The sequence below is a fragment of the Athene cunicularia genome (genome assembly GCF_003259725.1).
Source record: "Athene cunicularia isolate RWA chromosome 15 unlocalized genomic scaffold, athCun1 chr15_part1, whole genome shotgun sequence".
NCBI lineage: Eukaryota > Metazoa > Chordata > Aves > Strigiformes > Strigidae > Athene > Athene cunicularia.
In genome coordinates, this window is record NW_020799121.1 from 4,155,169 (window position 1) to 4,169,439 (window position 14,271).

The 14,271-nt window shown below is 50.5% G+C and overlaps 1 protein-coding gene across 2 annotated transcripts in view; it reads right to left on the reverse strand.

Annotated features, from left to right (window-relative positions):
• Positions 1–14,265, reverse strand: part of MSI1 (musashi RNA binding protein 1) — a 28,636-nt gene extending 14,371 nt beyond the window's left edge. Inside the window, exons 1-4 of one of the 2 annotated variants that reach the window (XM_026860060.1) lie at positions 14,144–14,265; positions 13,947–14,031; positions 9,182–9,223; positions 7,414–7,506 (exon numbers count right to left, since the gene is read on the reverse strand). In XM_026860060.1, coding sequence (XP_026715861.1) covers positions 7,414–7,506; positions 9,182–9,223; positions 13,947–14,031; positions 14,144–14,172 — 249 coding nt within the window. In that variant the 5' untranslated portion in view covers positions 14,173–14,265. Of the gene's footprint in view, positions 1–7,413; positions 7,507–8,130; positions 8,253–9,181; positions 9,224–13,946; positions 14,032–14,143 lie in introns of those variants that run through there. The other variant, XM_026860062.1, reaches the window with a different exon arrangement.
• Positions 14,266–14,271: the final 6 nt, after the last annotated feature.

A 14,271-nucleotide genomic window follows, 5' to 3' on the forward strand; every position in this document is an offset into this window, starting at 1 on the left:
CGGGGGAAGGGTCCGGGGCGACCCCCGCGGGACAGCCGGGCGCCATCTTGCCTCAGCCCCCGAGGCGGCGGCGGTGCCACGGCCGGGGCACGGGGGTGGCGGGGCGGGGGTCCAGGCCCTCCGGCAGGGCAGGAACGGAGCTGCCATCCCCAGCCAGTCCCCACGGTTGGCAGAGACAGAACAGGTCAACTACCCAGTCTCTGGCTGTAGAGGGGTGTGGAAAACAGCACTTAAAGAGCTTCAGAAAACCCTAAGTCCATTTTTAATAGGGTGTAGAAATAAACTATGGTCATAACTGTAGTTTAACAAAGGCCTTTTTGCTGTGTGAATTGTCTTTCTCCTCATTCTCTCTCCCCCCCTTAAATAAATATTTGTTTCAACTCTTTAAACATCGTCAAAGAAGCAGATCACTTTACTAGAAAACTGTTTAGCTTAGTGGTCAAGGCTTTCTCCCAGGGAACTTTTTAACTTGCTGGTCCAAGCTGCAGTTACCCAACATCTGAGGTTAGAAGTTCAAGGTTTATTAATTCTGAGGAATGATGTCTCTCCCCACGTTTAGCCAAAAACATCAGGTTAAAAAGAGGGGGTCCCACGAGCAATGACTCTTGCTCTGTAGGTGTATCCGTCCCAAGGAACCCTACACAGGAGACTACTTCTCTGGCATGTACTTGGTAGTTCAGGGGTAAGTCCCACAGCCCTGAGCCTTACACCCAAGCTGTCTAACACCATCTCTTTGAGTTCTGTTTCCAGGGGCCCTCTCTAGCTTTGGAAAAGCAAATGGGAATGGAAGAAAGGTAAAGGCTTTGGCTCAGTGAAGGCAACACAGTCAGAAAGTGAAGAAAGGTTTGTCCCTGGGGAGGAAGCTGTTCTAATCCCCCATGGATCTGCCACTGCCGAGACCTCCTGCAAGAAGGCAGCAAGCAGCACCATCCTGAGAGGAAATAACAGACCCTTCTCAAACCAGCACCTGGATTGGATGAGAGCGGTGTGGTGGTGACAGGGAGGGGAAGTCACAGTCACAGGTTTCAGAAAGAGACTCTCCACCATAGCAGCCCTCAACCTGCCAGAATATTCAGGTACAGTTTTAAGGAATTTCATACCAAAATGGAAGGCAGTACAATCCACCTGGCCTTGGCCAAAAGACCTGCTTTTTTTCAATGGTTTTGTCTCACTCTAGTATCTTTTAATCTTCCTGGGACAGTCATAGGTGTCTGCAAAAGCCAATCGCAGCCTCACACAGATGAATAAATAAATGAAATTTCCAACACAAGTTTGATGAGAAATGTTGGATGCACTTCCACATGGGCAGATCTTGAAGACAGTTGTAAATATTCAAGCAAAAGTTTTGCAGAAACCGGCATCTTTCACCTAAACAGCACTTAAAGATGGTTCAGCTAGTCCTAGAAGGAACCATGGCAACATAGTTGTAGCAAAATCAGGCAGAAGAATAACAGCTGCCCGAGACAGCTCCAGCATGGGAAATATAAACCAAACAATCTAGAAACCACTCGGCCACCCTGTCAAGAGAGGGCACACCAGCAATCCTGCAAGGTTCTCCCCGCTGCTCAAATGAGACCGGCCGATTCTGGGGAGGATGCACCAACCCAGAGCCTGACTCAGTGAGCAGGAGTGCTGTGCCTGCACGGCGCTGGGAGGACCCTTCTTACCCCACTCTGCAAAGCCATTCTCAAAACTCTGGGAATGAGACTCAGCCAAGGGACAGAGCCCGCTCCGTGCCGCAGGTGAGCGGGACAGCCTGTCCAGGTGTTCCTGCCCACTCGTGCGCTGTGCCGCGGGCACCTGGCAAATATCAAATGAACCACTGAAGACCTGAATGACCATTACTGCTACAGCATTTTTGGCTATCTGCCTACCAGATGCGGAGCACAGAGAACCCTTTGTTCCAGAAGCATTGTTACCACAAGCCAAACTGCCTACTGCCGCAAGAGAGGTGATCAGATTCCCCTTCTCCTCCCCTCCCCATCTGTTCGTTGCAACCATGTTATGTGTGAGAATTTGCATAAATTGCCTTCTGATCTGTGGAAGAAAATCCAAAATCCAGTTTGGAAATCCACAGCAGGTTGACAAGTAGCTTTGATCCCTGAAATTTCCAGAGCGTGGCAGATTAAGGATTAATTAATTAACATTCTCCCTATCCAAAGTGAGGGAAATCATGCCCACTGCAAGCACAGGAACAAGTCTTCCTCCATCAGTATCTAAGGGTTCTCCAGTTAGTCAGCAGGGAAAACTCATTTCATATACCCATGTCAACCACACCGTTTTCCTGGCAGGTGTACATGAATATGCATTTGTGACAGACACAAAACCCCTCATCAAACCCAGTGCCTCAGACAGTGGCTTTCTCCTGGTCAGGACAGTACTAGAGTCATTGCCCAAGTGAGATCTCAGAACCTGTCTCAAGCAAACAGTCCAGAATTTGGACTGAGTATTAGATGGCAGCCTAAAGGTCAGAATCGTCCTCAGACCTCAGCAGATCTTTTTTCTTTGCTTCCAGGATATTTTTAGAGAGCAGATCTCTCTCTGGGCATGATCTGCCTCACAGAGAGGCTGAGCTTTCGTGACCGACTCATCCACATACGCAGATCACCTACAGGCCCAGGGAGAGACGCAGACTGTTTTTAAGCACTTTTCAAGCACCCTTGGAGCCACAGCTGATTAGTGAGTCATGCAAAGACGTCATTGTGAATACATTTCTTGCACTTCTGCTTCACGAAATGTAAAAGCACACAAGAAAACCATGAGTTCAAACACCTTAATTGGCCACCATTCCTCCCAGAACCTCTGCATTTCTAGTTTCTGAAAGGATCAACTTTTTTCCTAATGGCAAACAAAAGATTAGAGCAGAGGTCCTCCTTGCCCAAGACCTCCCAAGATACCAACCAACAACAGACACCTTTGGAAGAACATAATGACAAGGCAAGGATATTACAATAGACCCCAGAATACCCCCTCATCTTCCAAGCCATTTGTGATTTGGAGATTTCCTGAACTCAAAGGGGTGTCTGTGTATTTAAAAGACCTTCCATGAATCTGTCCAATCATTTTGGAGCCTATGCAAATTTCACCAACAACTCCTGGGGCAGAGATTTCACAGTTTAGATAAGCTTCATGACAAAAAGACCTTATTTGTTCTAAGCCTCCTATCTTTTTCTACTGCAAACCTCATCAGACCAACCCCTGAAAAAGAAAGATGATCTGAGTTTTTTTCAGTTATGATTTGAAACAAATAACCTTGCTTACAAGATCAGAGACCCAATAGTCCAAATAAATTAGTCTGATGGACAATCCCTTTTCCCTGGAAAAAATAACACAGAACAAAATGTTCCCACAGGTTGAAGTAGAAAAGGAGAAAGCTGGGACGCAAGCTCCTCTGAGGCATCCTCATACATGCTGAACTAGACAAAGGACTAGGTATGCCTAGGTGCAAGATACTTTCCTCCTCCCTTTCTGTTTCAGGTTTCAGTGAGGGTGGTAGCCTGAATCTAGAGAGGCTGCTGAAATACTTCATTTTGCAGTCTGAAGATCTCCAACACCATCCAACTTAAGCCAAGATACTTGGCTACACATACTGTGAATGCAATTCTTTCCAGGACTTTTGTCCTACAGTTAAAAAAAATAATCTCCTTTAGAAAGCATGTCCATGGCCTTAGCCTGCATCTGAGAGAGATTTGGGTTTTGGAGCCAGAAGTGTTTCCTAGAGATCTCGCTATATTCAAAGCCCTAGCAGCTGCACCTGACAAACCATAGCCAGCTTGAGAGCACTTTTCAGGCTCTCTCATTGTACTAAGAAAAAAACCTTTGTATTTTCTTCATCAGGAAAACAGCAGCCCATGTTTTTCATTCACAAATTTGGAAGAAAAAAAATTGTCATCCTTCTTCCCAGCAGAGAAACTCACACTGTATTCGGGATCCTCTTTGAAGCTTCACCTTTTATGTCTGTTAAAACCAAGTATTTTGATATGAAGAACTGGGGTGCCAGCCTCCCCCTTTCTTCCTTTATCCCTAAGTAATACTCATGGATTTCCTCCTCACACATTTTCATTTTTCTTTTGCGACCTCCATTTTACAAAAGCTGAGAGAAGGTTTTAGACACAGCAAGGAAAGAGAACAAAACAAAAATAGGTGAGTAAGCAGAAATGACAAAATGGAAAAATCAGACTTGGGAATTTTGTTTTATGAATTTCATCTTTAGCCCAAACTGCCAATGGACACACGAGGTGTATTGCTTCTGACCTGAGATGCACCGACACTAGCTACCTTGGTAGACTCATGAAGTGCAGTTCATGGATTTGGACTGGAGAGAACATTATGATAATCTAATTTGACCTCATCTGTACTGCAAGCCATAGCACTTCCTCTCATAATTCCCACAGCATGTGCATGCCTTCTGTCTGGACTAAAATGTTTTTTTCAAAAAGCACCTATTGTAATTTAAAGGCCTTGATGGCAAATCTAACACACATTTGGGCTTGTAGCCTGAGGGTTACCTAGAAGATAACCTTCACACAAAATCCATTCAGCAGTCTGTATATCCTTGTCCTCTAAAGCAGAGGGTGATCTCTCCCTGAAGCTGAGATCCAAATTGAGCTTGCCACTGAATTCTCAAAAAAACCTGACTAAAAATCTCCCCCAGGGAACCTCATACCTTGATCTCGAGGAACCAAGACAGGATGACTTGGTGCTCCCCACTCTCATTTCTAGATCCTAAGCACTCCCATGCCTCCCTGGTCAGGCAGGGGGAAAGAGGAGTGATTTTTCTCCTGTCAGATCCTAGAAAACTGTGGGACCACTTGGAAGAAGGGGGAACCTAGACAAAGCCATTTCCTCAGAGGGTAAATCCTCCAAGGAAATGCTTTGAAAAGGGCATCTTTACAGTCCCAGTCCAATTCCAGAAGTAGTTCTGCCCAAATGACTTAGAAAATACTTCTTGAGACAGGCTTTCCAAGATGAGGATAACACAACTTGAAGCTCCACCTCCTCTCATCTACATGCCATAAATCAAGGAAATTAAGACCACAGATTCAGGTGCCAAGAGCGCCTCTAAAGAAGGGATCCTAGGAGACCTCTGAAAACGAGAAGGCCCCAGAGTATCATAAACAAACACCAAAAGAGCCGGTGTACCAAAATCACGTCCTCCATGAGTCACATCTCAAATTGAAGGCAACAGGCTTTTCTTAGCCCGACAAATGACAGAGCAGTGCATTCAGAACTCAGAACCCCAGAGCTGATGGCCACGGAGGTTTTCCTCTGAAACACGCTTTCTCTACTGATCCTGCACATCAGCCACACAGAGCTACCAAACGGAGATCACTTCTCAGGAATCAGTTCTCCTGGCCTCCAGCGAATGTGAGGCTTAGCCTGGAAAGCCAGGAGAGATGCTTTATACAAGAGCTCTGAGGAGTCTCTCCTCAGATGAAATGGCCAGATGAGTCAGAAAACTGCCCCAAAACTAGAGTCAATCTGACCAGCCCTGACCTCTCCCCATGGACACTCCCCAGAGCCAGGAGGCCAGCTGCACTGGCCTCATGCAGATTTCGAGTGCTGGATGTTGTCCGGGATGCTGGTTCTTCAGAAATGAATTGCACTGAGCTATGCAGAACTCTTCTTTCTGCCCAGACCCAAGAAAACAATCTGACACAACCAGTTCTTGCCAGTCTCCTGACGTCAGGACACCTTTCGGCACATGACCATTAAACAAGAGGAACGTAACAGTGTAACACCCCGAAAGAACTGGAAAGTACTTCTCAAACCAGAGCAACTGCAAATTCTTGTAAACCGGCAACCTCCATGACATGCTGCTTCTTCAAATTAACAGAGGTCCAGTTAAGGTTAAAAGGGGATTATGCCCAAGACATTTTGTTTCCCTATCAAACGCATCCATCAGCAGCGGAGAAGCACATGCAAGTCAAACTAACAACCTTTAAACTACACAGACACACAGACACCAACACCTATAGTGGGGACACCTTCAGTGACACCATATAAAACCTCTTGGGGACACCACAGAATTTGCTATTTCTAATAGAAAATAAAACCACACAGCTAACAACAAGCAAACATGGGGATATCCGACCACTGTTGCCACTTTCTCTTCATATTGAACAGAAATACAAATGAGTCCCACTTAGCAGTCACGACAACATCCCAGGACATGCAGACTTGACTTCAGAAGCTGAACAAAGATATTGAGCAAACACTTGTTCCAAATTTTCTGCCCAGAAGTTCCAATGATATGGCAAAGATGGTTACAAAACTGCCCTTCCTTTCACCAGTTATGTGCCTTAACACAACGTCACCCTTTTGCTGGACTTTTCAGAAGAAAATTAATACCAAAGCCTTCATCCCTCACACTCTACAGTTCCCATGGTACTTTCTTCCACATCCGTGATGCTACCAGCAACATCCTGGCCAGATTACCACCCAAACTGTGTTCTGCTCCCCTAGCTGGGCAGGAAGGTCCCAATAGCTACAGAATCCAACACTTCCTGCCCCAAACAGTAATCTCATGCACACCACCACTGAACAACCATGAAACAGTCACAGTGCCCTGCCCCAGAGGTGACTGCAATCAGCATTTGGATACGATGATCCCCTTCAGTTCCTAATCCCATGAAAAATCTTGGGATCCTTCAGTCTAAAAGTAGTGAGATTGCTCCTGGGGATGCTCACAACCTCCTGACACAGCTGAAAGGCCAAGACTGAGTCCCCTTCTAATCTCCAATTCAGTCCCAACTCACAACTTGCACACATGGCTTTCACGGACAACAGCACAAGTGACTTCTGCCCACGGAAGCCCACCCTTCCCTGAGCCACCAGCTGGCACAGAAGAGCCAGACCAACACAAGGGACAGCTGCAGTGCCAAATTTTCTTCAAACATTCAAAACTAACATCACCACTTGCCCAAGACTCAGCAGAAGAAGTTTCACAGCCAAAAGGATTATTTTTAATAAAGTATTACTGAAATATCAATCACGAGGCTTCGAGTTAGAAACAGGTCAAAAAAGAATCACAGAATCACAGGTTTGATGCTGTGGCCACTCTGTTAGAAGTGTCTATAAACCTTCCTCCAGCATTTGAACAAGCTGCAAATCTGCAAGCCACAGGAGGCCTCTGGATAGGGAAAAACTGGAAAACCATTGCCCTTAGCCCAGGTCCTACCAACTCCAGGAACAAGCACAAACTCTTTGTTTCATATCATTGCAGGGCAGGAGTCACTGGCTGTAGCCCCTGCAAAGACATTACAGCTACCCAGCGTCTGTAACTGACCTTCAATCTACTTAACCCCGTGCAAAAGACTCACAAGCTTCTAATCCCGCCTCCACAGAAGTTCAGAAAACTCCTTTTTGCCCCAGAAGCAACAGCTTTGATCCAACACCACTCAAAAGACTTACCTTCCCAAACTGTTCGAAATATTGTTTCACATCCTCCACAGTAGTGTTCACAGACAGACCACCCACAAATATCTTCTTCGTTCGGGTCACCATCTGGAAAAGGGAAGGACAGGAATTCACCGAATAAACCCAGAGCAAGCAGAGAATGAGACTCAAAAAGGCCACTAACTCCCCTCTGCTGCCGGGAAGTGCCTGCCCCTTCACTGCAGCTGAGCTTCCACCTTCTCAAAGCCCTCTGGCCAAACATGGCTGGTCCCATGCCAGACCCCAATTTGTGCTCTTGCCCTCACACCACCTCACAGTGCTCGCAGTGCCCAGCCACCACCTCCTCCTCGGACAGCACGTTACCAGCCTCTCCCCTCGCTAGCCCACTGCCGTTCCCCCGAAGGCCTGGGGCCGGGCTGTCCCCCCCCCGCCCCTCCAGCTCTTCCCGCCGCGTTGCACCGCCAGCCTCCTCCCGGCTCCCCCAGAGATGCCGGCTCTGCTTCCCAGAGCAGAAGGACGGGCGGGAGCCCTGCCAGCGCAGGTAGGCTCCCAGGCTTCGCCCTCCTAACTCACAAATTACAAAGCATCCAGTCTTGCGTGGAATAAGCCTCCTTTAAGTGAAGCCCAGTCAACTCCCAGTTAAATCTCTTTTGCCTTTGCAAGATGACAAAGAGAATATCTCTCTGTCACTTGTCACTCACACAGCTGCAACAAGGAAGAAAACTTAACTACCCTGAGAGGGGCCATTGCTGCCAGGCTGAGGCACACCAACATCCTTTGAACTGGCTCTCCAGCTGCATCCTCCCCTTAGCTGCTTGGCTACACCCCTGCTCTCAGAGGAACACATGGTCCTAATTACCCCAAGGAGCATAGGGCTAATCCGCAGCAATTCCCTGGCTTGGAGAGCAGCCCGTTCTAACACTAAAGCACCTTCTGTCACCAAACTGCTTAATGGAATTAACCCAATTCCTACCATGTGCTTCCTGGCTCCAGTTACTTGGGATACCTGCTCACCAATTGTTCCTCATGCCTGATCCCCCTTACTTCCCTCCCGGCACCAGTCCTTCCTCCCTCTCTGCTTCTCGACACTGCTTCTCCTCAGCTCCTTCTCCCATGGCAGCACTTGGAATCAAGACTCTAAACTTTAAAACTCCCATCCAAGAGAAAAGTTGAAGGGAGACTCAAAGCCTAAAGGCATTCTCCAGCCTGCTGCTGGCTCCTCAAGTTAAAAAGTTTCTAGCTGCACACCTGGAAAAAGTTCCTGCAACTGTGCATTTTGATGCCAGAGTCTCTTGTAGATAAGGTCCAACATCAACCTCCTTCTGCCTTTTCCAGTGCTGAAGCACACAAGGGCATTTCACAAAGTGAAATCCTTCTCCCCCTCCCTGCTGTACACCCATTTGTACACACACACAACCCTCTTTCCACCTGTATCACATCCCAGCATGGAGCTGTTCTCCATCTCCTAAGGCCTGAAACTTCCAGACGCAAGATGCAACCTTGGAAGGACTAAGTTCATCTGGGCAGCATTTATTTCACCAGCTCTAACTAGTGCATCTTAAAGTACAACTGAGGGGCCTCCTGGTTCCTCCAGTGACAGCAAACCCCCAACACCGTGCTGCAAGCCCGACGGCAGCGCAGCACAGCTCCCGCTCCAGGTGAGTCCCAAGCAAACCCCAGGGCGCGACTCTGTTGCATGCACTGGCAACCTCGCACAGAGAGACAGGATTCACCACCACGAATTTCACCCTTTGGGGTGGCAAGGACTGCCCACAGTGCTTACCTTGGGCTGTGCTCGGCGAGGGAATGCTACCTTCGGGTCAATCTGAAAGAGATGGGGGGAAAAACAGGTGAACACGCTTTTGCTGCCTATTTACAAACACAGGGTTTCCTCCATGCGCACGGCTGTGTCTGCCCACACGGCACCTTGCTAAAAACCCAAAGAATCTACCCAAGGTGCATAAAATGAAGCTGGCTGCAGACATCTTTCCCTCTCGGTAAGGTGTAATCCAGGGAGACTACAAGTCCCAGCATGCAGTGGTCTGTCTCCGGCTGAGCACTGGTCAGACGCACCCGAGAGCCCATCACATGCTGGGATTAACAGGCTCGGCTGCACCCTCCCACTCAGCTGCCCCTGGGTGCCCTGCATCACCAGCCTCACATCAAAAGTGGTTTCTTTTGCCTTTTTGCTCTCTCCCTCCACTTTACCTACAAATAGAGCTTACCTAGGTAGTAACAGGACAGAAAAGAGGCAGCGCACAAAAACCCAAACATTTCATCCCACAAAACACAGGGTGAAGAAATAAAAGAGCAGACAGGACGGCACGAATTAAACTGAGGAGTCCAAAGCCCCACAGGCTGCAGAGACTGTGGCCGCAGGGCAGCGTGCTGCCCCTCTCCCCCGGCTGCGCTGCACACAATGACGCGATGCCTCCCCTCCGCAGGCTGAGCCCTCCATTGTGCCTGTTCAGCTTCTCTATAAACCTGCCGCCGGCCGGAGCTGCCGGTCCCCACGCCGCCATCCAGGTGCCGCACGTTCTGCTGGGCTCAGCACGGATGAGCGCGTGCCGGCGTTGGCCTCACACCACCACAAAAGCCGGGACAACACTAATGCAGCTTCAAGCCAAACGCCCACGAAGCCTCCTCTTCTCCTCAGCCACCACCTCTTTCTTTATAGCCTGTTTTTACAGCAACTCCTGTAAAGTTACATCACATCGGGGATGATCCAGACCTACAAATCAGCTTACAAAGACCTGTGGTAAAGGCAGGTCTAGCTCATCCCTGCACTTGGACAGGCTGCAACTGGGAGGGCAGCTCGGACCGTCGTCCCATCAGCCTGGCAGCTCAAACAGCCCAAAAGGAAGCTGTGTTTCTCCAGCTCCTCTCACTGCTTTGTTCAGCTTCCCAGCCTGGCCGCCCTCCCGTCCCGCATCCTTTCACTTGTCACACAGCCCCGGAGCTTGGCCTCCCTGCGCCCTTCCACCAGCTTCTCTCCCTGCCTTCCCCACCTCCATCCTGACTCACAGCCTACAACATAAATAAACTCAGCACGTAAGTAAACAGAGGCAAAAGTGAAGAGCACAAATAAACTCAAAAATAAACCTCCCTCCCCAAGCTCCAAGAGCTGGCAGATTAGCATACCCTGCATACCCTCCGGTGCCTCCCTGGGGCATATGAACGGTCCCTCCCAGCCCCCCCCACCGCTTCCTGGCTAGTGCAGACACCCACAGCGAATTCTGAGGACAGGGGACGGCAGGAGACCAGGAGGTTGATGGCAGATAATAAGCAAAAACAATAATCTACTGTCTTTTACTTCTCAGCCAGTGTCATTCAGCTCCTGCCAAGAAGATGCTTTCATACTCAGCAATGCTAAGCTCAGCCTCATTTTCTCATTACCCTGAGTGTGATCAACTGGGCAGAGATAACGTGTCCTCCTGGCTGGAGGGAGCAGGCAGTCATTTCACAAATTCTTCTGCACAACCAGCTATTGTTGCAGGTAGAGGGAGGCCGGGGCAACCGACTGCAGGGGCAGCCCTGGGAACACGCGGAGAGGAGCGAGTTCAGTGCTGGACTCAAGTTACTCAAACTGGACTGCTCCTTGGTGGCTGGAGTCTTTCTAATTAAAGCAAAAGCACTAGTACCTTATTCCCCCATTTCTGGTGTTAAAACAAATAGCCCTGAAGGAGTTGTGTTTCAGTGTCACCCACTGACGTAATGGATCCTTTTTCAAACCTAGATAGAAATCTGCTAAGAGCAAGAGCATTCATAACTGCTCAGATTGTATCCAAAAACCCCAAAACCCCGAGATCAGTCTGCAGTCAGCGGAAGTCACTTGAGCACAAAACTGCTTCTACTTCACCCCGCAAGGCTTTGGGGATGAGGAATCCCACTGACATCGCAAGGTGGACCAGTGGGCCGGCCGTGCTCCTCAGTAACACTCTTCAGGCCACCTATGGCACCATTTAATAGCTCAGGTCGTGTAACTCCTGCATTAACCTGGCTGGTAGCGGTGCCCGAAAGCAGGGGGAGGTCAGGAGGCCCCACAAGACCTCAGGACTGGATTTGTTCATTCATCGCACCTCCACAGCTACCTTTGCTCCGTTGGTCTGCGCTGCCCAAGCGCCACAGATCTCTCCCTCTGCCACAAAAGACAAACCCAGCAAAAACTCGGTAACAGCAACAAAGAAACAACAGGGCGACCCAGCACCACCAAGCCCACTATTTCCAGAGTGCATAAAGAAGCAGCTCAAGGCAGCGGCCAGCTGCAGCTTTACAAAGTCATGCAAATCTTTTACCTTGAGACTGCAAAGCCAATTCTCATATCAAGCATTTTCATAAATAACCCTGTAGGCTGCTGCTATGTAGCTTGTAAACAAAGAGGAGTCTGAAAAGCACAAGGTTTCCCCGGAGAATCGGGCCAACAGCCCTCATTAGGGTAGGAAGAATCAGAAAACAATGAAGCAACAAGTTGGGCAGACACTGTCTATCAAGTGCTGCTTGCCAGGAGACACTGAGCCTCGAGAGAAGGCTGTCCTTTCAGGACACTGGGCCTTTTCCTGCAAAGTTTCATAAACCCCTAAATTAGGATTCAGATGAGTTTGTGTCATTTAACCCATGACTCACAGCAGAGCCTTTCAAACTCAGCAGGGAAAAAGCATACGGAGGTTCCATACAGTACCACAAGACCAACCTCTCACCAGGCAAAACACCCCAAAACATCCGATCCAGCTGAAAACCACACTAAATAAAAAATAAAAAGGAAGGGGGATGAGGATCAAAGTTCCTAACAAAGGAAGGGCCCTGGTGAAACTGCCCCCATTCTCTCTGCCGCGGCAGCGGGGCGAGCGGAGCAGATGCAGCCGGGAATTTCAATGGCTGGCCGGTCCCCACGCGCCCTGCGCCACGAGGCCCTTCTGTTCTCCCGCAGCGCCCACCCGTCCACCCCTGCCCTGCCCGTCCCTCCCCGCCCTCGTGGGCTGCACGGTGAGCTGCAGAGCGGCTTCGCACAGGCGGCAGCGGCGCTTCGGGGACAAGAATGGAGATCATGGGTTCCGGCTCGCTCCTAGCTCCAAAACGCTTTCAGGATTAGTGCTACAACAGACACCTATCACTTGCCTTTCCAAGGGGGGTCTATGCCAGCCCACAGACTCATGATGGGACTAGCTGAGCAGACACCATGTTTACACAGTCTAGGAAAAAAAAAAAAAAAAGAGGAAAAAAAAGAAAGCCTTGGGCCCGCCTCAGAAGACTTTATCATAACCCTCCCCCAGAGCAAAACTCACTTTACATCACTCCTGAAAGGAGGAGGGCTGGGAGTCCTGGGGACCCAGCCTTGACCAGGAAGGCTGGGGTAGGTTTAATCGGGAGCTCCCGTGGGGAGGAAGGACCTGTGCACATCAAAGGGAGCGATCCAGGCAGTTAAACAGGAACAGACATAAATCTCGCTGCAACTCACGCCGTAAACCCTAAGAAAGGGGGTCTCACTCTCCCGCCCTCTCCCTTCTGCCAAGATAAAAGCTAGGACGCCCGAGCCACGCGCTGGAAGAAATAAAGTTGCACGTTTGGACTCCTCGGCAGCCCGTGCCCAGAGCCAGAACATCTCCCCTCACTGTGCCACCCCCATGCAGCCCCCACCACTCCCTCATCCCTACCCTCACCTTCACCCCGGGGCAGCAATAAGGAAAAGGAATTCAGTGGAAGGCAAGTCACTAAAACTAAAGAGAAGGGACCTCCCACTCAGACACCTCACCCCCACCCCCCGAAACAGCCTGCACATCTCCTGAGCGCCACAGATTTGCAAGGCAGGACTGGGCACGATATAACAGAGACCCAGGGAGCCACCAAAATCTTTCTGCTGGCCCAGCCGGGGTTCCTAGTTAGCTCCCGCTTGCAAAGAGAGGGCTGGAGCCGCAGCCACTCCAAGAGACCAGTGGTGGCCCACATGGGTGGGCACTAGCCACGCTCAGAGACAATAAAGTCTTGAACCTCCATGACCGTTACAAAAACTTCGCCTGGGGAAACCACAGGAGAGTCTGTGGGGTGCAGAGCACGAAGGCTCTCCACCGAGGGGAGGGTGCAGGCCACCGTGGCCAGGGAAGCGGGGCCTGGGCGCTGGGGAACAGCACCCCTGGGAGGGAGCAGCGTTCGGCAGCACACGGCGGGGAAGGGGCGGCTGCCCTCTCCCCAAACGCAGCCGCATCCGTTTCCCGGTGTGAATCCCTGCCCCGAACGCGCTCAGGTGTCCCAGCTCCGAGAGGGCCACAGTCGCTCCCCGGAGCGGCCTTAGGACCGCTGGGTGGGAGGAAAACCATCACCAGATCTACAGACCCACGCCAGGACGCTGGCCCCGGGTCGACAGCGAGCCCGGCGCTCGGGCAGCAGCTCGGCTACCCACCGGAGAGAGGGGCGGAGAAGGGGCCGATCGATCCCTATCGGGAATCGATAGTTTACAGCCTCTAACTGGAAATCAAACACCGCAATCGACGGCTGCTCCGAGCACAGCCGCTCCGCTGGCAAATGCACCCCTGAGATGAGAGAAGTCATCTCACCGTCTTGGAGTCCAGTTCATGTCTGGATTGGGCCAGGACCTTGTCGACGCCAGCCTGGTCCATGAACGTGACAAACCCGAAGCCCCTGAGCCCCGCAGCCCGGGCAGGAGAGGGGATGCGGAGAGAAGAGAGAAAGTTGGTTAAAGTGGCGGCCGGGCCGCGGCGGGGGCGAGGGAGGCGCGGGCCCGGCCTCTCACCTGGATCTCTTTGTCAGCGGGTCCCGCATCACCAGGCACTCCTTCACCTCGCCGAACTGGCTGAAGTACTCCCGCAAGCCCTCTGCAAGCACAGCGCCCACCGTGGGTGTCCCAGCCCGGCCCGGCCC